Raw genomic sequence first — 26,047 nt, forward strand, 5'->3', positions numbered from 1 at the left:
AAAAAGAAACTGATTTTTCTTTCTGACCCCGTGTGGGGAAAAACGCCCAATCACTTGGTTTTTAAATTTTTTTTAAAAAAGTTTAATTATCATAAAATGGTTATAAAAACAGTAATGCAATTAGATGTATAAAAATTTAAAGTTTAATAATAATAAAATGGTTATAAAAATAGTAACACAATTAGAGTAATAAAAATTTAGAGTTAGGACAATTACAAGCCAATAAAAAGCAAAAATTCCGGATGCTCTCGGGCACTTAAGCCACGCCAAGCATCCCTGGTGAACAAAGGAATCACCTTAAAAGCAACAGCCTGTTGCATATTCATACATCTCATACTTTATGCATAAATCCCTTGCAAATTAATTTTTTTTTTGTTTTTGTCAACTTCTTCTCTTTAATTTTGGTGGTTCTATAAAGACAGAGACAAGGTGGAAGAATGTTTTTTCTGATAAGGAGGCTGTAACTCTTCAGATTTCCTGTCGCTGTTATCTCTTTCGTGATTATCTTACTCCTTTCCATCATAAAATGGTTATAAAAAACAGTAATGCAATTAGATGTATAAAAATTTAAAGTTTAATAATAATAAAATGGTTATAAAAATAGTAACACAATTAGAGTGATAAAAATTTAGAGTTAGGACAATTACAAGCCAATAAAAAGCAAAAATTCCGGATGCTCTCGGGCACTTAAGCCACGCCAAGCATCCCTGGTGAACAAAGGAATCACCTTAAAATCCACAGCCTGTTGCATATTCCTACATCTCATACTTTATGCATAAACCCCTTGCAAATTAAGATTTTTTTTGGTTTTTGTCAACTTCTTCTCTTTAATTTAGGTGGTTCTATAAAGCCAGAGAGAAGGTGGAAGAATGGTTTTTCTGATAAGGAGGCTGTAACTTTTTATGGGCCCCGTCACTGCCATCTCTGTGCAAAGAATTTCTTGATTATCTCATCTCTTTCTTGAGCTGGTTAAAAAGTATCTTACATAGCATAGTTTCTATTTTAACATTGTGTTATAAGTTAAAAATACATTTAACACACCACTTAAGAGAATTAATGCAGCGTAACTTTCCAACATTACACATACAATGTTCATTGTAACATTTGTGAAAAGCCAGTCATAAAATGTGCATTTTTCACACCTCGCAGAATATAGAATTCTAAAAGTGACAGTGGATGGGAGGGTGAAACTGCCACCTCTCCAACCACACTGGTCAAACCAACATCCATCAATTCTCTCCTCCCACAATGGAGAATGCAAAACAATCGTTGTTTACATGAACAGCGTGTGAGAACTGCAGGAGAAATATGTGAACATCCGAAGGTATCTAAAACTTTTAAAAGAGCTTTAAAACTTTCAAAGGAACGATAAAAGGAAACTTAACACTTTTAAAAATCAGGGCAACAGGTCGCTGCATCATCCTTGGCTCTGGGAATCTTTAAAAACCCGGAATTACCTGTGCTGGGGTAATGCTTGCTCTCTTCGAGCCAGGTCTCATAAGCTCTCAGAGATAATAAAAACTTATCTCAGAAATAAGTATTACACTCAAGATAGCTCAGCTACCCCCGGTGGCAAAAAAGTAGCAGGGTGGCTCCTGTGACAGTGTTGGAAACAGAAAAGTTTGAATAAAAGGCAAAATAACAAAGCTCTTTACAAAGAAAAACCGAGCCAGGGCAAGAGGTTCCTGCTCCTGCTAAAACACTTCACAAAAGCGATTTACTTCTTTTGTTCTCTTCTTTTTCTCGGGAGTTGCTCAGGTGGGACTTTCTGGCTCCTGCCCAGTTGGGTGTCCTTGAGTTTGAGGTGAAGTCCCCAAGGTCCTGTGAGGTGTCTTTTACCCAAATTGAGGAGAGAAACTCCTGGGCTTTTGTCCTTTTTTTTAAGGAGACAAAGGGTGACTTGGTTACTCCATCAACAGGGGGCAGTTCCTACATCGGGGTTTTTTTGGGGGCTGTTAAAAACCCTTCAAGCAGGAATTCTGCAGGGGATGAGGGGTTGGAGCAGCGGTTGTGATGAGGTTTGCAGAGTTTCTTTTCCTGCTCCTGCCCCATTTTATTCCTGGAGGTTGTGTAGTTGAAGGATTCCTGCTCCTCCTCATTCGTCTGTTCATCTGTTCATCTCTGTTTCCATGGGGATATTTTCCAGCCCGAGGAAAAGGAGATAGTTCTGTAGGAGCTGCTTTGGTGGATCCCTTTAAAAAGACATCCCAAGCAAGCCCCAGTGCTGAGTGTTTGGAGCGGAGTTTTCCTTCCCCAGCGCGGAAGCTGCTCTGGGGTGAGGTGAAAATGTTTTGCAAATTCTTTGGAAATGGTTTGTACTTTCAACTTACTTCATCCTACCCAGAGTTCTTGGCTGTTGTTTCATAGAAAACCAGAAAAAACCCCACACAGGATGGTTTAACCTGTGGTTTTTTGTGCATATTGGGATTTACAGCAGAGTCCTTTCTATGGATTAACTAGAAATCTTGACATCACACTTCTCATTTAACTTGCAGATGACTGAAAAAAATATGATTTATAGAAATATTTTTTCTAAATATTAATAATAATTTTTAAATTATTTTAAATAATTTTTCTAAATTAAATAATATTTTTTTCTCCATGTGCTTCACTGGCATTGAAATCCCCAGTGAAGCTCAGTTTATATAGAATTTTATGAGGTTCTTGCCTTTGAGATATTTATACACACAAAGATATTTATGTGGAGGTGTAAAACTGGCTAAACACAAGGTCAAAGATATTTTCTGTGTCAAAAGAAATTTCAAGAGAGACATTTAATTTAAAGGAAACAGGACAAAGAGTGGGGTTTTCCTTTAAGAGCAGAGTGGGATATAAATGTTTGTGTGCTGGAGACTGGTGGAGAATCAGTGCTGAGAAATTTATTTTCGAGGTCTGGAGTTGCCTCTTCCCTCTTTAGTGGAGAAAAGCAGGGAAGGGTTCACGGAGTGTGAGGAACGAGAATTTCTGCTGGCAGGGAGAGTTTGCAGCCATCTGGGATATTCCCCAGCTCCCACAGGGTGGGCAGAGGTGCCTTTAAAATCCAGATTCCTCCTTTCCAAACACTGACTGTGTTTTGTCAGCAATCCTCTGGCTTTTTTTAATTTCTATGAAAGGCTGGATGGATTAAACAGGATTTTTTTTTTTTTTTTTTTTTTTTTTTTTTTTGTTGTTTAGGGGTTTTGTTTTGTTTGGGTTTTTTTGTTTGGTGGTGTTTTTTTTCTGTTTGATTGTTTGGTTAGTTGGTTTTGTGGGTGTTTTTGTTTTGTTTTGGTTTTTTTTTTTTGGGGGGGGTTATTTGTGGTTTTTGGTGGGGTTTTTTTGTTTGTTTGTTTTTGGGGTTTTTGTTGTTTGGGTTTTTTGTTTGTTTTTGTTTTGGTTTGGTTTGGTTTTTTGCTTTTGTTTTGGTTTTTTTTGTTTTTTTTTTGTTTTGTTTTTTTTTTTGGTTGGTTGGGTTTTTTGGTTTCTTTGGGGTTTTTTTGGGTTTTTTTGGTTTGTTTTTTTTTTGGGGGGGGGGTTTTTTTTTTTTTTTTGTTTCGTTTGGTTTGGTTTCGTTTTTTCTTGGTTTTTTTATCTGTGAGCACATTTTTGCCAAGGACTTCTTGGGGTTTCCATCCCTCTGCAGATCCCTGGGGCACAGAGCAGCAGAGCCCTGCTCGCTCCTAGCTCGGAGTCTCTTTCACACGAGACTCTCTCGGTTTTGTGGTTTTTTCTCGTGGTTCTCAGGGACCTTCAGAGCATTCAGAACATCCTGTCAGCAGCACCAGCTCGTCTTCCAGATGGGTTCGTGGAACTAAAACTGGGGCTTCTGGTGATTTTCTCCCTCTTCACTGCTGGTGTCTCGTTCCTGAAGCTCTCTGCCTGTCGAGGAGTGCAGGCAAAGAAATTCTTCCCAAGGTTTTTGGGGCTGCTGCGTGTGGAAAACGCCAATCGCTTGTTTTTAGAGTTTTGAAAATTTAATAATCATAAAATGGTTATAAAAATAGTAATACAATTAGAGTAATAAAAATTTAGAGTTAGCACAATTACAGGACAATAAGAAGCAAAGAATTACGAACGTCTGGGTGTTTTTGGGCACTGAGCTGCCAAAACCACGCCTTGTGAACAAAGGAAAAACCCTTAAAATCCTCAGCCTGTTGCATATTCATACATCTCATACATGGTGCATAAATCCCTTGCAAATTAAGAACTTTTCTGGTTTTTGTCAACTTCTTCCCCTTAATCCTGGTGGTTCTATAAAGACAGAGAGAAGGTGGAAGAATGTTTTTTTTTCCGATAAGGAGGCTGTAACTCTTTATGTGCCCTGTCGCCGTTATCTCTGTGTGAAAAGTTTCTTGATTATCTCATCTCTTTCTTGAGCTGGTTAAAAAGTATCTTACATTGTAGAGTTTCCATTTTAACATTGTGTTATAACCTAAAGATATATTTAACACACCACTTAAGAGAATTGACACAGCACAACTTTCTAACATTACACATATAATATTCATTGTAATCTTTGTGTAAAGCAAATCATAAAATATGCATTTTTCACAGTGGCAAAGAGCTTCTTCCCGAGGTTTTGGGGTTGCTGCATCTGTGCAAAGATCGACGATCCCAAATTTCCCCAGTGAATCTGTTGCTGAGTATCCAGCTTCAGCTTCCATTTCTCAGCTGTGTTGTGTCTTAGGAGAAAGACAAACACAAGCACTCGTACTGGCACGGAACTGGGGGGATGTCGCCCTGATTATCAAGAGTTTTCTAAAGCCGCCTGAGTTTACATTCCTGTAGAGAACTTTCCCACACAACTTTCTGTAAACAACCTATTGTTTGGCATTCTTTCACAGAGGCGGAGAAATTTGATGTACAGGTAGTTTGTCCAGTGGCGTTGGAGAGGTGGCACGTTCACCCTCCAACCCACTGGCACCTTTTGAGAACTATAAAAGATCGGAGTCAGAGAAAATAAATTAATCTCTTCATCGTGACCAAAGCTGTGGTGCGTCGTTTTTTCTTGTGTCATCTGGTGACAGGGGGAAAATGGGAATAAAAAAACAATGAGTGGAGTCCAGGGAGGGCATGGAAACAATCCAAAAGGAAAAGAAATGCTTGCTCTGCTTGGGGTTGAACCCTGACTTGTGTGAGCACCGCAGAACTGAGCTGAGGCCGTGCTTCAGAGGAGCGCAGAGGAGTCGGCTCCTGTGGGTGAGGTTTGTACAAACTCCCACCGCGGGCTGAATATTTACAGGGGGGGAGATAATCTTGGCTAGGGACCGGCCAAATGCCACTGAGGTCCTGTGACCTGGCCTGTGCACCGCTCTGGGTGAGGGTGGTGGTGACAGCTTGGGGCTGAGCAGGAGCCACGGGCAGGGTGGCGGTGCTGCTTTCCAAAGGGAGCAGCTAATTCTTAATTAGGAACGAGTTTAACAAAGCCATTGTGGTTGGGAAGGAGTTTAACAAAGCCATTGTGGTTGGGAAGGAGTTTAACAAAGCCGCTGTGGAGGCAGCTCGCCCATTAGAGAGTCTTTGCTCAGGTGTGAATGTCCCCTGGCTCACGCCAGGTGTGACAGTGGCACACCTGGAGTTTATCACCTGGAGTTTATCACCTGTCAGGGATGTTTGGGATCCCCTGCAGCCAGGATTGATCAGGACAGGGATGTTTGGGATCCCCTGCAGCCAGGATTGATCAGGACAGGGAAGTTTGGGATCCCCTGCAGCCAGGACTGATCAGGACAGGGATTTTTGGGATCTCTCAGCAGCCAGGATTGATCAGGACAGGGAAGTTTGGGATCTCTCAGCAGCCAGGATTGATCAGGACAGGGATTTTTGGGATCTCTCAGCAGCCAGGACTGACCACAACAGGGATTTTTGGGGGACTTTTGCTCCAGAAGCACAGGGAAGGAAACGGCTTTACCCAAGCCAATGACAAAATCTCTCTCCAGTGCCTCGAGCCCAGCTGAGACTGACCCAGCCTGATTTGTAGGAGGGCTGGGAAAACTTCAGTTCCACAAAATTCCCTGAGACTTGTCTTCAAACTGTTCCCTCATGTGGTTTTATTCAGCTGTGACTTTAGAAACGCTTTTGTTCTCCACAGCTGGCAGAGTAACCAGCTGTATCCTCTCTGAGCTCTGCATTTCCATGGCAGAATCCACTTCTGAGCTCAGGAAGAAGAGGAAGTAGCTCAGGGCAGAGGGCTGGGCAGGATAAATCAAGAGGTGCCTTCCCAGCCCTGCTGCTCCTTTGCATGAAGAGCCTGGCTTGTGAAATGTTTCATGTGTGTGGTTTCATTAAAAAAAAAAAAAAAATTAAAAAAAAAATCTGCAATGCAATCTGTGCTCTAATTTGAGGACACCATTTAGTGATTTTAATTGCGTGACAGTATTTTGGTATTTTCAATACCCAGTAGTAGGTTAATGACTGTTCCTTGAAGAATGGAGTTTATGTAACACCAGTCGTTACATAAGAAGGCTGATTGTGGCCTGAGGAGCAGGAGGGAAACAAATTTGCAAAAAATGCAAAACCCAGCACCAGCAAAATCTGCTTTGGTCACCGTGGGAAGCCCAAAAAAAAAAAAGGAACACCTGGGTTCTAGCAAGGAGAAGCTCACCGTGAGGAAGGCTGAGGATGGGAGGGGAAGGCACTGCGGGACATCAAGCTCGGCCGCCACGCATTTCCCACGTGGTGGCTGCGATCGCTTCCGTTCCTCCACCTCGCCCCGTTTGCTGTAAAAGGAGCAACAACCAAACAAGCAAAAAGTTACCGGCTGGTCGCTGCTTTTCTTTTCCTTTCCTTTCCATTTTCCCAGCAGCTCCTAAACGTGGCCTGAGTTGGACTGACCGCCAGCACGGTGGAACAAAGCCGTGGAGAGCGAAGCACGACCCTTCTTTCCTCGGCCTTAGGGACAGAGGCGGGACAGAGTTCTTTGTGTCACAACACTGCCGGGGGTCTCTCTGCATCACCCCGGCCTTTCCCGGGGGGCCCAGCCGGGGAGGATTTGCAGCCGGGGTGGGATTTGCTCCCCGCTCCGGGCGGCTCCGCTGCCTCCCTCGGGAGCCCTCGGGGTGCGGGGCCGGGACCCCCGCAAGGTCCCCGCGGTCCGTGCGGGCAGAGCCGGCGGAGGAGGCGCCGAGGGATGCGCGGGGGCGCGGCGGAGCGCGGGGCTCGCACCCCCGGCCGCGCCCGCACCCCCGGGCGGAGGGAGAGCGGGAGGGGGGGGCCCGGCGGGGCCGCGAGGGGCCGGGGCCGACCCCGGTTCGGAGGAAGGGCGGGGTGAGGATGGCGTGTGGCACTGGAAACGCGGCCAAGCGCCGCTGCCGGGGCTCGGCGTGCGGCTGCGGGGCGGGGGGAGCCCCGCAGGGCCGGCCCGCAGAGCTGGAGCCGCCGCTCGCCATGAGCCGCTCCCGGAGCAGCGCCTCCCCCACGTAGGTAAATGCCCGGGGTGGGGAGGGGGCGGCCGGCGCTGCCTGGGCGCATCTTCCCCCTCGCTGCATCCCGCATCCCTCCCCTGCATCCCGCATCCCTCCCCCGAGCGGGGCCGGCCGGCGGCGCCCGGGAGGGGCTGGGCCGGGGGCTGCCGGCGGGGACAGCGCAGCCCCGAGCCGGGAGCATTTGTGGGGCTGATTTTTTTTTTTTTTTTTGGGGGGGGGGGGGGAGAGGGTGGGCGCGGTGATTTGGGGGCTGGGGCATTTTATTTTTATTTTTTTTTCCGATTTTTATTTGGCAGCGCTCGGCAGCGGGGATGATTTTGGGGAGGGTCGGCGGAGAGGATGCGATGAGGCTCCCCCGGAGTGGGTGATTTTTTTTGCAGCCTGCCTCCTCCTCCCCCAGCCTCTCCCCCCCACCCCGGGTTTGGCTGCCTCGCTTCCCAGTTGCTGCATGAAGGCTGTGCTTGCACCGGCGTGTGCCCGCTCCCGGAGCCGCGCACCCGCCGCCACCGCGGCCGGGGGGAGCCCGGGGCCAGCGGCGGGGGTGGAATTATTATTAATTTTTAATTTTTAATTTTTTTATATTTTTTAATATTTTTTTAATTATTTATTTTAAATTTTTTTAATTTTTTTTTTTTTTTTTTTTTTTTTTTTTTTTTTTTTTTTTTTTTTTTTTACCTGTCACATTCGTCCTAGAATAATAAAAATATAAAGCGGGCAGGGCGCGGGAGCCCGCGGCATCCCCGGCACGGGGGAGTGCGTGTGTGTGCGCGGGGGGCGCCCCGCCGCCCCGCCGCCCCCCGCCGCACCGCAGCGTGCGGGCAGCGAGCGCGATGCGCCCCGCGCTCGGCTCTGCGGAATAGCGCGGCCGCCGCTCGCCCTCCGCGGGCTGGGGGCGCACGGACCCGACCGCTGGCCATTCCCTCTTGATGTCCATGAATGCAAACACCATGATTTTCATGATCCTGGGCGCCTCTATCGTTATGGTAAGAGATTTTTGCTTATCTCCCTCCCCTCCATGGTCCCCCCCCCCCCCCCCGCCTCTCCCCGCACCCCCGCCTCCCTTCCACCTTCCCCCCGCACTGTCCCTCAGCCTGTGCACCTCTGTGTGTGTGTGTGCGTGTGTGTGTGTGCCCCGGCGAGCAGCAAAGATTCTTTTCTTGATGACTGCTTCAGTGTCTGGCAATCAAACTGGAGTCAATGTTTTATTCCACCATCCAGAGTTGACCAGATGCCTTGGTTGTGGGCTCTTACAGGCAATAGCTTGCTTGATGGACATGAATGCGTTGTTGGACAGATTTCACAATTACATCCTACCGCATCTCAGAGGGGAGGACCGAGTTTGTCACTGCAACTGTGGAAGGTGAGTTACCTGCAGAGCGTCTCCCCTGCCCTGCCCCCAGCCCCTTCCTTCCCCCCCTGGCTCCCCGGGGAGGAGGTGACCAGGGACAGGGAGCTGCTGCCTGGGAGCTGGGCTACCATTTTTGCATTCTGGCTGTGTCTCACCTTCCTCAGCAGCTCCTGCATGAACAGGGTGAGAGGAGGGGTGGTGGGGGTTGGCTTTTTTTTCTGGAGGAAGAGTTTTCTGTGGGCTTGGAAGTGCATTTTCCTTTGTGTGCAGGCATTGGGAGCCCTGGGAGAGTGAGTAACTTTGATTTAAATGTTTGTCGATTTGCCTTTTGTTGTCGGTTGGGCCGTGGTGTTTCCCCAGCCTGTTTGTGGTCTGGGTGTTGCAGTTGGTGGTGCTTGTGTGGCTCATAAATGGAATGGGGCTTGGAGAAATGAGAGGATCCCTGTCCAGGCTGGAACGTGGCTGCCTAGGACAGAGTCGCTCGGAGGCTTTGCGATCAATCTTCCATCAGATTTTAATTCCCTGTGGCTTTTCCTCCTGGACACAGCACACTGAGGAGGCTGGGCTGAGCTTTTGGGCGGGCCAGGGGCGTCGGGCTGGACGCTGTGGCAGGAGTGGTGCCTCTGCTGTGCACAAGTTTATGCCTGGACAAATACCTGCCTCCCTCCGTGCCTCCTGGCAACGCTTCATCCTGCCAAACAACATCGCTCTCGTGCGTTATCCCTGAAGTGCTCAGCTTGAAACTGGGCTCTGCCTGCTCTGGAATCCGTTCAGGCCCAGGGCTGGGCTCTGGCGAGGTGGATTTCACCTTTCTCTGTGGGACTGCTGCTGGTGCTCCTCGTGCTGCTCTCCCGGAGGCCTGGCTCCCCTCCTGTGCCTGGTTACTCACTGCCTGCGGGAGAGTTTCTCGCCTGTGGGGGAGGAAAGCAGCGTGAGGCTGTGCCAGCTAAAGGACACGCTGGGAGAGCCCTCCCTTGCCACATGCAGCCTTTGGGTTTGAGCTTTCCTCCTCCTGGAGCTGCCTCTGGAGCCAGCTGTGTCCTGTCTCCCAGGTGTCACCTCCCCCCGGTGTGGCTGGAGCGGGAGCTGGGATGAGCTTGGCTTGGGGAAGAGAAAATGCTTTGCCTTCCTCCCCACGGCTCCTGCTCAGCCTCCTGGGACAGAGCAGCAGAGGAGGCACCAGCAGCACCTCCAGGGCCAGGAGCAGCCAGGCCTGGGGGAGGTGGCAGCACCCTCAGCTCCTGGGGCATCTCCCCCTTTGAGAGGCTGTGGGAAAAAAACTTCCACACTGTCTTCCACTCGGCTCTGGCAAGGATTTGCTTTTTCTGAGCTTTTTCCTTGATGTTTTTCGCTGGTTTGAGAGTTTTCCTCTGCTTCTTCCACCAGTTTTCCTTTTTACTCGTCGCAGCTTGCTTCAGTGCTGGTGAAAACGGGCTGCTGGTCGTGGGCTGTAATGTCGGGAGTGGCTGAGGAGTGTCAGGTCTCACTGGTGGCTTGGCTGAGTGTCCCCTGTGCCCAAGGCTGGGGGGGTGGCAGGGGCACCCCTCTCTGCTCTGCCTCTGTGCCTGCAGAGATGCTCTTGAGGCAGATAAATTGGCCTTGGCACTCTCCACAAACACCACCGGGTCGTTTCCTCGAAAGTGCGCAAAAAACCCTTCCAAACTGCCGAGCTTGGACGTGAGAGGAGGCAAAAAAAGCAAAGTTTATCCCTTGCCTCAGGTGTGTGGGAGCAGTGGCTCTTGCCAACAGAAGCAGCTCAGGAGCCTCTGAGCGTTGGCTCCGAGCTGCTCCTCCCTGACCAGGAGATTCCCAAGCCCTCCCCGTGCTGTGCCACCCGTGCTGAGCTGTGCCCTGACCTGCTGCCCCCGTGGCAGCGTTTGGAGCCCAGGCTGGACGTGCCCTGTCCCCTCTGTGAGCTGCCCAGGAGCCCTGAGCCCGGCCCTGGGGCAGGAGCTGCTCCCCCAGGCAGGGCTGTGTCCTGGAGCCTCTTGTCAGCACTGATGAAGAACTTAATTTGCCAACAAGCAGAGGGAGTCCTCGGAGGAGGGAGCTGGCTGCAGCTCAGCGTGGTGCAGCGAGGAGTGGGGAAAATCAGGAAATGTTGCAGAAGTGGAAGGGAAGGAGGAACTGGGATGAACGAAGATTGATGTGCAGCGGGCTGAGCTGCTGCAATTAATGATCTCCCTCCTGCCCCGGCCTGGGTCGCAGTGTCAGGCAGACCCAATAATTCATTCAGAAATGTTTTCCCTCCTCTCCTCTCCTCTCCTCTCCTCTCCTGGTTGTCTCCTTCCTCAGGGCATTAGAGAGGACCCAGTTTGGGTGGAATTGTCCAAGCACCCAGGCTGGGTGTGAGCGCCTGGCCCTGGATGGGCTCTCCAGGAGGAGCTGGAATCTGCTCTGGGCTTGAGGGGCTGGAGCTGCCCCAGAGGTGCTGGCTGTGGGCAGGGAGGGCTGGCTCCGTGTGCCAGCTGTGCCAGGGGATGTGGCAGCACCCCCCAGGCCTGTGGGGGAGCACCCACAGCTGGGAAAGCTCTGCTGCCTCTGCTTGGGAAGGGGAGCTGAGCCCTGCCGGGCTGTCCTGGCGCCTCCTCAGCCTGGATCCCCACTCCCCTGGCACTGGAGGAGTTCCCAGTGTTCCCAGTGTTCCCAGCTCCAGTTTCTCTGGAGGGAGAACCTGAGCACAGTGACAGCTCCCTGTCCCCACGTCCAGCTCCAGCTGGACCCGCTGTTGGTCCCTGGGGAGGCTGGCAGGCAGCAGCAGCAGCTGTGCCCAGGCTGTGCCCACGTTCTGGGGGCTCTGGGGCCACTGGAGTCGCGCTGGGGCAGGGCCAGCAGGGCTCAGCTGCCCCTCAGAGAGCTCCTGAGGCTCAGGGAGGCTGTGCTGGGCTCTGTCCTGGTGGGCAGGGCTGTGCCTTGCCCTCTTCTCCCCTCTGAGGGACTCTGGCCCGGCAGGCAGGTCCCAGGACGGGTACAAGGAGTGCTGGGCATCGTTTTTGCCGTGTTTTTAAGCATTCGGTGTGTTTGTAGTGGCTGGGAAGGACCAAGACAGTGGGGAAGGAAAGCAGCCCCATGTCCAGGTGCTGCTGGGGGCTCAGCCCCACCTTCACCCTTCCCCGTGGCTCAGGGGCCCTGGGGCTGGGGCTGTTTGTTGTCATTTCATGCCAGGAGTGATTTGCTGAGCTGAGAGGGCCCGGGAGGTGCTTTTGAAGTCAGATGGGAGCTGTGAGAGCCAAGAGGGAGCTGTGACACCTGTGCTGTGCAGGCTGCAGGGCCTGGAGCCCTGGGCTGTGGGGAGCTGGGGCTGCCTGCAGCTGCTCAGGCTGCCCTGGCACATATTTGCAATTTTTTAGGTGGACCTGAGCCTCTGTTTGCAGTCTGAGTGAGCCTTTGCTGTGGAGTGTCCCTGCTCTGGTGGCCGAGCTGGACGTTCCCCTGGGCTCGGAAGGTGACAAATGTCCTCCCCTGTGCAGGGGAGGTGTCACCATCGGCCTGGGCCGGGGTTTTCCCCGCTCCAGAGCAGCAGAGGGAGGAGGGCAGAGCCGCCAGCACCCCCAGGCCACGGGAGAGCACCCAGAGCTGGGAAAACTCTGCTGGAGAAAGGGAGCTGGGCTGGGCTGGAGGGAGAACCTGAGCACAGAGCCAGGGCTGGCAGCTGGGGTGAGCCTGGCAGGGACAGGGACAGCTCCTCTGTCACATCTGCCTCAGCCAGGGGTGACAGCCGGGGGTGACAGCCGGGGTGACAGCCACGCTCCCTGCCTCCTGCAGGGATGTGCCTGCCGGCACTCTCCATGCCCTGGAGGCATCCAGGCTGTCCGGAGCCCCGTGCCCGGCTCTCAGCCCGCTCTCCCTCCCTGCCTGGGCTGGGCTGTCCCCGGCGAGGGCAGGGCTGGCCGGGACTGACCCACCCCTCCGCCCCGGGCAGCAAAGGGTCCCCGCGCAAGGGAGCAGATCCGGAGCTGGGTGATGTCATGCACAGCAAAAGCACCAAAGGGCGTCCGTGGGGGAAGGCAGGGTGAGCTGGAGGGAGCAGATGACACCCGGACAGAGCGAGGAGCCACCAAAACAGCCCCGGGGGCTCCCAGGTGGCTGCTCTGGAGAGAACGGGCCCTCCCGAGCTCCGCTGGGTTTCCTCCTTGCCGCTGACCTTCTGGGTGACCTTGGCTGAGTCCTTCCCTCGCAGGAGCAGGGCCGGGAAGGGCCGGGAGCAGTGTCAGGAGTGTCCCCCGGGTGCCAGCAGCCTGCAGCAGAGCCCGGCCGGCCCGGGGACGGCTCTGCTGCCCCAGGGATGCTCCAGCGCTGCTCTCCCCGGGCTCTGCCCGGGAGGGAAGGGAGCTGAGAGGTCCTAAAAGGAGAGGAAGGGGAGTCCTGAGAGGAGAGCCTGGGGACGCTGCCATGCCCCGGGCTGGGCACAGCAATGTCAGGAGGCTGCTGGCCATGGCCCTGCCCTGATGCTGGGATCACTGGGGAGGGTGCCACTGCTGGCCGGAGGGACACGAGGGACGTTTCTCCTCTGTTTGCTCCTTTCCCAGCCACTCTGGAGACCCCTCCGTGCCCAGACCCTCTGTGGATGTTCTCGCCCGGTGCTGGCGACCACCAGCCCTTCCCCGGGCTCCTGGCAGCTGTGCCAGTGCCGTGTTCCCAGCAGGACCAGGAGCAGGGAGATGCTCTCGGTGGTGCCACCACCCTGCTGTGCCTGGCCCTGCTGGGACCGGCCCTGCGAGCCCGGGGCTGCTCGGGAAGCTGAGAACGGCCGCAAGGTCGGGCAGGGCTGGGGACAGGGCGGCTCTGCCTCGCCCCAGCCCCGCCTGGGGGCTGCACGAGCCCAGCTGCCCCAAATCCCGCTGCAGCTGGCCACGGGGAAGGGCTCGGGCCGGCCACGATGTGGCAGCTGCAGCGTGAGCCCGGGAGATGTGACGTGGCTGCCACTGTCACCTGCCCGGGAGGGAGCCGGGCTGAGCCGGAGCATTGGCGCCTCCCTGTCCCCATCCCTGTCGCCGTCCCCATCCTTGTCCCCCATCCCTGGCCCTGTCGCTGTCCATATCCCTGTCACTGTCGGTGTCCCCCATCCCCGTCCCCATCCCCGTCCCCGTCCCCATCCTTATTCCTGTTGCTGTCCCCCGTCGCTGTCCCCCGTGCCCATCCCTGTCACTGTCCCCATCGCTGTCCCTATCACTGTCCCCGTCCCTGTCGCTGTCCCCATCCTTATCCCCATCCCTGTCCCCCTCCCCATCGCTGTCCCCATTGCTGTCCCCGTCCCTGTCGCTGTCCCCATCGCTGTCCCTGTCGCTGTCCCCATCCTTATCCCCATCCCTGTCCCCCTCCCCATCGCTGTCCCCATTGCTGTCCCCGTCCCTGTCGCTGTCCCCATCGCTGTCCCTGTCGCTGTCCCCATTCCTATCCCCATCCCTGTCCCCCTCCCCATCGCTGTCCCCGTCCCCGTCGCTGTCCCCATCGCTGTCCCCGTCGCTGTCCCCGTCCCTGTCGCTGTCCCCGTCCCCGTCGCTGTCGCTGTCCCCGCGCGTGTCTCAAACACCCCGTGGCTTTCCCGAGCCGCGCTGTGGCTGCAGCAGCGGCGCTCACACAAGGTCACCGCAGGGGACAATAGCGCTGGGGACAGCCGAGAGGAGCGCGGCAGCTTCTCCCCCCGTGCCACAGCCCGGCACGGGGACACGTGCGCAGACACACAGACCTTGGTCTGGCTGTCTGTCTGTCCGTCTGTCACCTGGGCCGGGTGGCAGCAGAGCGGGAGCTCCTGGCCCGGCTGTGCGTGAATTTCTGTCCCTGGAATTTCTGTCCCTGGAATTTCTGTGGAAGCTCCAGCACAGCCAGGGTGGGCACAGCTCGGGGTGTTTTGGGATCCCCTGAGGGTGGGCACAGCTCGGGATATTTTGGGATATCCTAAAGGTGGGCACAGCTCGGGATGTTTTGGGATCCCCTAAGGGTGGGCACAACTCGGGGGATATTTTGGGATCCCCTAAGGGATCCCAAAAGGGCACAGCTCAGGGTGTTCTGGGATCCCCTGAGGATGGGCACAGCTCGGGATGTTTTGGGATATCCTAAAGGTGGGCACAGCTCGGGATGTTTTGGGATATCCTAAAGGTGGGCACAGCTCGGGATGTTTTGGGATCCCCTAAGGGTGGGCACAGCTCGGGATATTTTGGGATCCCCTAAACGTGGGCACATCTCGGGCACAGGGTGAACCTGGCTGGAGCTGCCCAGGGTTTGGCCCTCGGGAATTATTTGGTTCGTCCTTTTCTTGTAAATAATCACGGGCAGAACCTGGGTTTGGCTGGTGAGGGCCACATGTGGCACCTCTCTCACGGGGATTTGGGGACAATGGGACACTGGGACATGTGTGCAGGGGTTTGGGGACAGTGGGACATGTGTGCAGTGATTTGGGGACACTGGGACATGTGTGCAGGATTTTGGGGACACTGGGACATGTGTGCAGAAATTTGGGGACAGTGGGACATGTGTGCAGGGGTTTGGGGTCAGTGGGAGATATGTGCAGGGATTTGGGGACAGTGGGACACGCGTGCAGGGATTTGGGGACAGTGGGACATGTGTGCAGAGATTTGGGGACAGTGGGACATGCGTGCAGAGATTTGGGGACAGTGGGACATGTGTGCAGGATTTTGGGGACAGTGGGACATGTGTGCAGCCTCTGCCCCCCGATTTCCCAGCGCCAGCAGAGGGAAAATCCCTGTTCCAAACCAGGGGCAGGGCTGCCCTCAGCCCCTGCTGCCACCAGAGCTGGCACCTCGTGTCCCTTCCCTTTCCCCGGGTGGAGGGGCTGCTTGCCAGCCCGGAGCCGGTGCCAGCCCCGTGCCAGCGCCGTGCCCGGCTCCGCCGGAGCTGGTGCAGGTGGCCCCCATTAGGGCTGTTTTCAGAGGGTTCCTTCGAGCGGAGCTTTGTTTGTGTCAATATTTGGACGTTTCTCAGGCGTCATTATCGAGCAACCTGCACCTCATGAATATTCAGAGGCCTCGGCGATTGCCTCGCTCCGCTCCGCCCGCGGGAGCGGGGCCGTGCCTGGGGAGGGACAGGGACACGGGCCCGGGGTGCTGGGGACACTGGGCAGCGCTGGCACAGCCCCGCTGCCTGAACTGCGGGCACTGGTGGTGCCAGGACTGTGCTGGTGGAGGGCGCGTGGGGGTGGGCATCACCTGGGTGGGTGTGCGGTCACGGCAGTGCCAGCAGTGCCCACCTGGGCAGGGACAGCAGCTCCAGTGCCCACCTGGGCAGGGACAGCTCCATCAGTGCCCACCTGGGACAGGGACAGTGCCCACCTGGGCAGGGACAGTGCCAGCAGTGCCCACCTGGGCAGGGACAGCAGCTCCAGTGCCCACCTGGGCAGGGACAGTGCCAGCAGTGCCCACCTGGGCAGGGACAGCAGCTCCATCAGTGCCCACCTGGGCAGGGACAGTGCCACCAGTGCTCACCTGGGCAGGGACAGTGCCAGCAGTGCCCACCTGCGACAGGGACAGTGCCCACTGGGCAGGGACAGTGCCACCAGTGCCCACCTGGGCAGGGACATCAGCTCCAGTGCTCACCTGGGCAGGGACAGTGCCAGCAGTGCCCACCTGGGCAGGGACAGCTCCACCAGTGCCCACTGGGCAGGGACAGTGCCACCAGTGCTCACCTGGGCAGGGACATCAGCTCCAGTGCTCACCTGGGCAGGGACAGTGCCAGCAGTGCCCACCTGGGCAGGGACATCAGCTCCAGTGCTCACCTGGGCAGGGACAGTGCCAGCAGTACTCACCTGGGCAGGGACAGTGCCAGCAGTACTCACCTGGGCAGGGACAGTGCCCACTGGGCAGGGACAGCTCCACCAGTGCTGACCTGGGACAGGGACAGCTCCACCAGTGCCCACCTGGGCAGGGACAGCTCCACCAGTGCCCACCTGGGCAGGGACAGCTCCACCAGTGCCCACCTGGGCAGGGACAGTGCCCACCTGGGCAGGGACAGCTCCATCAGTGCCCACCTGGGCAGGGACAGTGCCAGCAGTGCCCACCTGGGCAGGGACAGTGCCCACCTGGGCAGGGACAGCTCCATCAGTGCCCACCTGGGCAGGGACAGTGCCAGCAGTACTCACCTGGGCAGGGACAGTGCCCACCTGGGCAGGGACAGCAGCTCCAGTGCCCACCTGGGCAGGGACAGTGCCAGCAGTGCCCACCTGAGGTGGTTTTGGAGCCTGTTCTTCAGCCCAGCCCGGAATTCTGCTGAGGAGTTGTATCATCACCCCATACTTTAAAGGATTTAGACTCTGAGTTTAGGATGAAATATGGCTTGAGGCTTTCACATTTATTTCTTGCTTGCTTGCTTGTTTTTGGGTTGGGTTTTTTTTTGGTTGGTTTGGTTTTTTTTTTAAAATTTAATTCTAAATGTATGTCACAAATTATAACTATTATACATATTATAATAATATAATATAATATAATTATAATATAATATATAATATAATATAATATAATATAATATAATATAATATAATATAATATAATATAATATAATTCCTCCCTTGCAAATTCTCTAAACTCTGATGAGGGAGGGACACTGATGCCTTTTTGCACTACCTAAAACCAGGCAAAATTAAGAGAATAAAAGCATGGGTTTTTTATATTTATTGAAGGGCCTTCAGGTACATTTAGGGCAGAATAAACCCCCCCAAAAAAATGGACAACAAGTCGCAGGTTTTTATATTTTTATAAGTTTGGTCAATTTGCATATTGGGGGTGAATCTCCCAATTACAGCTTCAGGTAATTTTGGGAGAAAAATTGTCAAAATACAATACATCATATTTCAAAATAAAATAAGATAGATCATATAGCCAACCCAGGACAGTTTGGGGATTTTTTTTTTGTTGATTTTTGTTTGTTTGTTTGTTGTTGTTTTTGTTTTGGTTTGATTTTGGTTTTGGGTCTTTTTTGTTTGGTTGGGTTTTTTGTTGTTGTTTTTGGGGTTTTTTTGTGGTTTTTTTTTTGTTGTTGTTTGTTTGTTTGTTTTGTTTGGGTTTTTTTGTTGTTTTTTGGGGTTTTTTTTTTTTGGTTTTTTTTGGTTTCTTTTGGTTTTGTTTTTTTTTTTTTTAATTTGAGGGAGGATAAAAGGCCTGGGCTCAGAGATTTTTGTGCTTTCCCTCCCTTTCCATGCTTTCCTCTCCGCTGGCAGCAGCACAGAAAAGCCAGGCCAGCCCTTCTGCTGCTGGCGACGGTGGGAGATGTGCCCCTCACCTTCTCTGGGCACACAGACATCGTTCTGCCCCTCGGGAGAAGAGAAAACAAACCTTTCCCTCTGCTCCTTTCTGTTCCCCACGGAATGTGGTGTGGAGATTGTTCCCCTGCAGTGATTGCTGGTGATTCTGGTGGAATTGGTTGGGGTCAGGGACCAGCGGGATCCAGCTGTGGCTCGGGATCTCAGCAGAGACACAGTTTGAGTTAGAGAGGGGAGTAAGAAGTAAATATGTAGAATAGGGTAGCTGTAGGATTATAAAAAAAGTAAAAGACTTTAGAAAAAGGCCCCAAAGCTAAGAAAGGCTGGGAAATCTCAAAACCTTCTCATGGGAAGCCAGGAAGTTCAGAACCAAGTGAATACATTGATATTTATCATATGGAACAAGAAAGAACAAGAACTTATTGATAGCTCAAGATGTGAAAAGTCCTGCATATATGCTTTGCAAAGATAGAAGTTTCAATCTTAAAGAATGAATTATTGTGTATTGTTTGAGGTTCACAGAAGTCCTTTTGTTAATGTTAAACACACGTGGGTCCTTTTCTTATTAGAGTATAATGATTTTACACCTTTTCTTTTACGCTGTTGGTTCAAAGAATATGCAGGAAAAGGCTTTGCATGAGCTGCCAGCTGGTCTCTGATCTGGATTTGTTGTTATTTCCTGGTGTCTCTTGCTTTTTGTATGATACAAACAGAAAATAAATCCTAAGTCTGCACCCAGTCAGGGTCCTGTCCTGTCTGTGAGACTCGGACCGATCCAGCAGAGACAGTCGCTCTTTAAATAGAAAATTAATGCAATATAATATGGCTTTAATTAAACAGATCCTTCAGCCTCCTGACCTGGAGCAGACCTCAGCATTTCTTCCCACTCAGGGGTCGCCTGATTTCCGACAGGGAGGGATGGGCAGGAAAGGAAAAAGAAGAATGTCAGAGCCCAGCACATCCCCCTGGCTGCCCTGGCTGGCTCCAGACCCTGGCAGGGGCTCAGAGACCCTGGCACGAAGTCAAAAACACCTGTGGCTTCCATTTTAGCCCGTGGAAAAAGCTGCCAACTTTGTGTGAGGAATTACAAGCCACAAGGGTTTGAGCAGTGTGATATTTGAACTAACACAGGGTGGAAAAGTAGAAATTTGGGGTTTTTTAGAATATAATTCGGGGGGTCAAGGTGGAGGAATTTGGGTGTGTCCTGGCCTTCTTCTCCTTCTTCTTCTCCTCCATGTCCTGCTGTGCTGGTGACACTTTTCTGTTGGTTTAAGGCAGAGACACACTGTCCAACATCAATGACAGACATTGGCACGTTATTGTGAACACAGACACGTCGTTTTGAGTGTAGAAGGTGGGAGCCACCCAGGGCTCGGGGCAGATGGCCACGGCCTCCTTTCAGGATGGACCTCAGCAGGGCAGAGAGAGAACGTTAGAGATAAGGGAAAATAAACAGCCTTGGAAACGCAATCGGACGCGTTCCAGGCTCCTTTGGCTGCACGGGCTGGGAAAAGGATTTCACACTGCTGGGGTCCCGATAAGCTGACCCTGACACAAGAACCTGCACTGACTTTTTCCCCGTTTCTGCCCCGTTTCCAGGCACCACGTGCACTATGTCATCCCCTACGACGGGGACCAGTCGGTGGTGGACTCCTCGGAGAATTACTTTGTGACTGACAACGTCACCAAGCAGGAGATCGACCTGATGCTGGGGCTGCTGCTGGGCTTCTGCATCAGCTGGTTCCTGGTGTGGATGGACGGGGTGCTGCACTACGCCGTGCGCGCCTGGCGGACCAGCCGGCGCTATGGTGAGTGCTGCTCCTCCTCCTCATGCTCCTCCTCTTCCTCCTCCTCTTTCTTCTCATCTTCCTTGTCCTCTTCCTCCTCATCTTCTCCTCTTCCTCCTCATCTTCTCCTCTTTCTTCCCATCTTCCTTGTCCTCTTCCTCCTCATCTTCTCCTTTCTTCTCATCTTCTCATCTTCTCCTCTTCCTCCTCTTCTTCCCATCTTCTCCTCTTCCTCCTCATCTCCTCATCTCCTCATCTTCTCATCTTCCTCCTTTTCTTTCTTCTCATATTCCCCTCTTCCTCCTCATCTTCCTTGTCCTCTTCCTCCTCATCTTCTCCTCTTTCTTCTCATCTTCTCCTCTTCCTCCTCTTCTTCCTCCTCATCTTCTCCTCTTCCTCCTCTTTCTTCTCATCTTCTCCTCTTCCTCCTCTTCTTCCTCCTCATCTTCTCCTCTTCCTCTTCCTCCTTCTCATCCTCATCTTCCTCCTCCTCTTCCTCCTCATATTCTCTTCTTCCTCTTCTTCCTCCTCATCTTCTCCTCTTCCTCCTCCTCTTTCTTCTTATCTTCTCCTCCTCCTCCTCATCTTCCTCTTCTTCTTCCTCCTCATCTTCTCCTCTTTCTTCTCATCTTCTCATCTTCCTCCTCCTCATCTTTCTCCTCCTCCTCCTCATCTTCTCCTTTTTCTCCTTTTCTTTCTTCTCATCTTCTCCTCTTCCTCCTCTTTCTTCTCATCTCCTCCTCTTCTTCCTCCCCTTCCTCCTCCTCCTCCTCTCTCAGCCCCTGCCTGTCGTAGCTGAGACAGAGACAATACAAAGCAGCACACTCCGTTTTTATTTTGCACACACAGTCTCACAAAACATTCTTACAAAGCTCCCAAGTTCACTCATTGGCCAGGGAACACAAACCAAGGGCTCATTGCAACAGGCAGCTGCAGCTTTCTCTTCTTTATCCTTCTTTATTTCTTGGTTTTTATGTCAGTGACCTCGGTAGAGAATTCCTTCAGGGGTGAACATGGATCCTCTTCCCAAACTTCTCTCTGGCTCGCAGAATTCAATGTAAAACCTCTTCCACACCTGCCCTCTCCCTGGAGCCTGGGGCAGCTGGAAAAGGCCAAGCTGCTGCTTTATTCCACCTGGATCTGGCACAAATCGGGGATTTTCCAGCCCTCTGTATCCCCCTTGCTCTGGATGCTCCCAGCCTGGGGTGTCCCAGGATTCCGTGACCCGAGCAGGAACGTCGGTGTGGGAATTCTGTGGGCAGAACATCTTCAGGCTGCACCAAACCCCCCCAGGAAAATCTGGATTTTTATTTTTTCCCCAGCTGCAGAGAGAGCAGCCTGGTGCTGGTTGTGTAAAGCTGTGACACTGCAGTGACAGTGACAGACACCTGTGGGGTGCCAGCTGACACCCCATTATTTCCAGTTCCTTATTTCCATTTCCATATTTCCATTTCCATATTTTCTTTTCCATTTCCATATTTCCTTTTCCATTTCCATATTTCCATTTCCATATTTTCTTTTCCATTTCCATATTTCCATATTTCCATTTCCATATTTTCTTTTCCATTCCCATATTTCCATATTTCCATTTCTATATTTCCCTTTCCATATTTCCTTTTCCATTTCCATATTTCCATTTCTATATTTCCTTTTCCATATTTCCTTTTCCATTTCCATCTTTCCTTTTCTATTTCCATATTTCCATATTTCCATTTCCATATTTCCTTTTCCATATTTCCATTTCCCATATTTCCTGTTCCATTTCCATATTTCCATATTTCCTTTTCCATATTTCCATTTCCATATTTCCATATTTCCTTTTCCATATTTCCATATTTCCTTTTCCATCCCTTTCCACCCCTCACCCCTGAGCAGATGTGGAGAGGTTTTTGTCCAGCTGTGCCATCAGCCCCGTGGGGGGAAAAGGTCAGGCCAGGTTTGGAGCAGTCGAAATCCCGAATTATCACCCCGAGAAGGAGCAGCAGATCCTTCAGAGGCTCCCTCTGCCCCATTCTCCTCCCTCAGCCCGCGGATTTTCCTATTGGGAGGAGGAAAGAAAAGACAGGGGGATGCATTCAATTAGAGAATGACTGGAAATTCCCTCAAAAGGTGCCCACAAATCCCCACTCTGCAGCCCTTGCCTGGTGGTGCTGCTCAATCCCAGCTCGGGGGAAGGAGAAGCGAGCAGCAGAAAGATTTATCTGCAGGCCCAGAAGAAATTCTAATTAGGGACGTGGACTCCCCTTCTAAAAACTCAGATTAAAAATCAGATTCATTTCCCATCACTCTTCCCAAATGCCCAGCGGGCTCCGTCAGCAGGTTCTGAGCCAGGATTCTCCCGGGGCTGCGCTGCTGCTGATTTTCCTGGGAGATTTTCCCGATTTTTCAGCTCCTGAGAGGGAATTTTGGGGCTGTGGCTCCTGATTTGCATCAGGGATCAGAGCCCAGGAGCTCTCCTTGTGCTGGGATCAGCACCCCGGCGGGAGGGAGGCTTCTATTTTTAGTTGTTAATTTGGTATTTTATTTTTAGCCATTATTTCGTATTTAAGTTCGTATTTTATTTTTAGCTATTATTTAGTATTTTTTTATTTTTAGTAATTAATGTAGTATTATATTTTTAGCCATTATTTAGTATTTTTTTTATTTTTTGGTAATTAATTTACTATTTTATTTTTAGCCATTATGTAGTATCTTTTTTATTTTTAGTAATTAATTTAGTGTTTTATTTTTAGCTATTATTTAGGGTTTTTTTTTTATTTTTAGTCATTAATTTACTATTTTATTTTTAGCCATTATTTAGTATTTTTTATTTTTAGTAATTAAGTTTGTATTTTATTTTTAGCTATTATTTAGTATTTTTTTATTTTTAGTAATTAATGTAGTATTATATTTTTAGCCATTATTTAGTATTTTTTTTATTTTTTGGTAATTAATTTACTATTTTATTTTTAGCCATTATGTAGTATTTTTTTAATTTTTAGTAATTAATTTAGTGGTTTATTTTTAGCTATTATTTAGGGGTTTTTTTATTTTTAGTCATTAATTTACTATTTTATTTTTAGCTATTATTTAGTTTTTTTTATTTTTAGTCATTAATTTACTATTTTATTTTTAGCCATTATGTAGTATTTTTTTAATTTTTAGTAATTAATTTAGTGGTTTATTTTTAGCTATTATTTAGGGTTTTTTTTATTTTTAGTCATTAATTTACTATTTTATTTTTAGCTATTATTTAGTAGGTTTTTTTATTTTTAGTCATTAATTTCCTATTTTATTTTTAGCCATTATTTAGTATTTTATTTTTAGTCATTAATTTACAATTCTATTTTTAGCCATTATTTAGTATTTTTTTTTAATTTTTAGTCATTAATTTCCTATTTTATTTTTAGCCATTATTTAGTATTTTTTTTTAATTTTTAGTCATTAATTTAGTATTTTATTTTTAGCAATTATTTAGTAGTTTTTTATTTTTAATCATTAATTGGGTATTTTATTTCTACTAATTACTTATTATTTTTAGTAATTATTTATTATTTTTTATTTTTAGTCATTAATTTACTATTTTATATTTAGCAATGATTTAGTATTTTTTATTTTTAGTAATTAATTTAGTATTTTTAGTCATTATTTCATATTTTTTATTTTTTTTTTGAACGGGAAAAAAAAACCTTTGGTGGTTTTGTTTATTGCTTGTTGTGCACAGTGAGGTATGTGAGGTACTAACACTGTCACTATAATAATTAATGTATATAAATATTTGCATTTGTAAATCGATATGCATAAATTAGCAATTTTCAATTGGTAATTATTATCTATATGTCAATATGTCAATATGTTAATATATTGATATATTGATATAGTGAGGTATTGATATATTAATGTATTGATATATTGATATAGTGATATATTGATGTATTGATATATTGATACATTGATATATTGATATATTCGTGTATTAATGTATTAATAATTAATATATTGATATATTGATGTATTGATATATTGATATATTGATGTATTGATATATTGATATAGTGATGTATTGATATATTAATGTATTGATATATTGATATATTGATGTATTGATATAGTGATACATTGATATATTGATATATTGATATATTGATATAGTGATGTATTGATATATTGATATATTAGTGTATTAATTTATTAATAATTAATATAATGATATATTGATATATTGATATATTGACGTGTTGATGTATTGATATATTGATGTATTGATATATTGATGTATTGATATATTGATGTATTGATACATTGATATATTGATATATTGCTATATTGATATATCGATATATTCGTGCATGAATGTATTAATAATTAACCTCCATGAACTGATTTTGTAAAGCTCCTCTAGTCAAGGCGTGAGGTGAACAATTCCCAAGCTTTGGGAATTCTCTCCAAATCCATTTCCCACTGGGGGTGGTGGCACAGGGAGGAGAAGGGCGAGCTCCGCTCCCGTCCCTGCCCAGCCCAGGAGGGACCTCAGGGGTGGCGTCCCTGCACGCCCTCACCTTCCCTGTCCTCCCTGCCTTCCAGACAACTCCTGGTCCTGGATCCCGAAATTTTGTAACTTGAAGGAGCTGAGGAAGCGTCACCACCGGCAGTACGAGGAGGCCACCGGGAACATGGTGCACATCAAACAGAAGCTGTACCACAACGGGCACCCCAGCCCCCGGCACCTCTGAGGGACCCCCAGCCTCCAGGGACTGCAGCCAGCTTTTAAAACACACACAGGACTCCTCTTCCTCCTGGGGAACAGCCTCTGGATCGCTCCCGAGCCAGCTGAGGACACGGATTTTCGGGATCCATCCCGGGTGTCCACGGGTGGACACGCCACGATGCACAACTAAAGCCAGTCCTGGATGCTCTGCAGCCAAGGCTTTGCACTGTGTTCCACATTTTATTGTCAGACTCGTGTAAATATGTAAAAAAAAAAAAAAAAAAAAAAAAAAAAGCAGACGAACAAAAAAAAAAAAGAGAGAGAGAAAAGAGATTTGCATTCTACTTTCAACCCCCCCTCCCCTCCCCATTTTCCTGGCTGTCCTGCACATCCTGCTGGGAATGTTGGATGGAGGTGGGACAGCAGCGAGAAGATGCAGAGTGTCTCCTCCAGGAGCTCCAGCCCCCCCGAGGTTCTCTGCTCCTCTGCCTGGGGCGTGCCCTGCTCTGCCCCTGCCTGCACGGGCCTGCCCGCTCTCAGGTTTGCATGGGGGCAAGGCACAGCGGCCCCTGGCTGGGTTTCTTTTTTTTTTTTGCTTTGGTTCACGTCCTGGGGAGTTGCTGTGGGGGAAGGAAGGGCTGGGATTGTGTCCGGGGTTTGCTGTTTGCATTGCTGTCCACTGAAACCTGCCTTAAGCAACCCGCAGAGCCAGGGCTGCTGCTGCTGCTGCTGGGGTGGCACCTGTGGTGGCACCTGTGGTGGCACCTCTGGGGGTGGCAGGGCTGCTGTCCTTCGCCAGAGGAGGGTGGGATGTGTCAGATGTCACTCACCAACACCCCCCAACCCTTGCCTGGGAGGAAAGGAGCTGCTCTGCCCCTCTTCCTGCAGGGTGAGCCTGGATAAAACACCCCAAAACCCCAAAAACCCAGAGTGCAGCACAGAGGGAACCCTGAGCAGCCTCTTCCTGCAGGGTGAACCTGGTTAAAACACCCCAAAATCCCAAAGTGCAGCACAGAGGGAGCCCTGAGCAGGGTGAGCCTGGTTAAAACATCCCAAAACCCCAAAGACGCCAGAGACCAGCATAGAGAGAGCCCTGAGCAGGGTGAGCCTGTTTAAAACACCCCAAAACCCCAGAGAGCAGCACAGAGGGAGCCCTGAGCAGGGTGAGCCTGTTTAAAACATCCCAAAACCCCAAAGACGCCAGAGACCAGCATAGAGAGAGCCCTGAGCAGGGTGAGCCTTTTAAAACACCCCAAAACCCCAAAGTGCAGCACAGAGGGGGCCCTGAGCAGCCTCACCCCTGCTGCACACCCAGCACCCCCTTCCTTGTGGGGCTGGGCTTGAGGGACACGGGGAGACCAAAGCCCAAACTCCTGCCCAGACATCCCAAATGTCCCCAGGGCTGAGTCACACTGCGAGGATGCTCCAGAGTGGTTTTGCACCTGCTGCTCCTGGCGTGGGTTTTGAGGTGTGGATGGGATCAAAAAGCAAAAAGCAGTGTCCCAAAACCCCCAAAACCTCCTTTAGGGCCAGCAGAGGGGCCTGGAGGAGCCGTAGGGCCAAGGGGTGTCTGGTGCCTGTCCTGGTCCTGGCTGGGCAGGGGAGAGAGGATTT

General features: G+C 50.2%; 1 protein-coding gene across 5 annotated transcripts; it reads left to right on the forward strand.

The window, feature by feature from the left end:
- The first annotated feature begins 7,260 nt into the window (after nucleotides 1-7,260).
- TMEM240 (transmembrane protein 240) lies at nucleotides 7,261-24,701 on the forward strand. Of its 5 annotated transcripts, none has more exons than XM_053997692.1 (5): nucleotides 7,261-7,398; nucleotides 8,094-8,383; nucleotides 8,654-8,760; nucleotides 19,559-19,767; nucleotides 24,310-24,701. In XM_053997692.1, exons 2-5 carry the CDS (start codon nucleotides 8,327-8,329, stop codon nucleotides 24,456-24,458), a joined length of 522 nt encoding a protein of 173 aa, XP_053853667.1. In that variant the 5' UTR covers nucleotides 7,261-7,398; nucleotides 8,094-8,326; the 3' UTR covers nucleotides 24,459-24,701. The 5 variants fall into 5 exon arrangements, with proteins under 5 accessions (XP_053853667.1, XP_053853668.1, XP_053853670.1 ...); XM_053997693.1 differs by having other exon boundaries at nucleotides 7,261-7,394; XM_053997694.1 differs by having other exon boundaries at nucleotides 7,262-7,398; nucleotides 8,619-8,760.
- Nucleotides 24,702-26,047: the final 1,346 nt, after the last annotated feature.

This window comes from Vidua macroura, chromosome 23 (genome assembly GCF_024509145.1).
Source record: "Vidua macroura isolate BioBank_ID:100142 chromosome 23, ASM2450914v1, whole genome shotgun sequence".
Classification (NCBI taxonomy): Eukaryota; Metazoa; Chordata; class Aves; order Passeriformes; family Viduidae; genus Vidua; species Vidua macroura.

What these genes read in the sequence shown, in the direction of transcription:
- TMEM240 (XM_053997691.1), top strand. Translation starts at nt 8,561, where the DNA reads ATGACTGCTTCAGTGTCTGGCAATCAAACTGGAGTCAATGTTTTATTC. An exon ending in TGTCACTGCAACTGTGGAAG is followed by an intron (nt 8,761 to 19,558) that starts GTGAGTTACCTG and finishes CCCCGTTTCCAG; the next exon opens with GCACCACGTGCACTATGTCA. An exon ending in GCGGACCAGCCGGCGCTATG is followed by an intron (nt 19,768 to 24,309) that starts GTGAGTGCTGCT and finishes CCTGCCTTCCAG; the next exon opens with ACAACTCCTGGTCCTGGATC.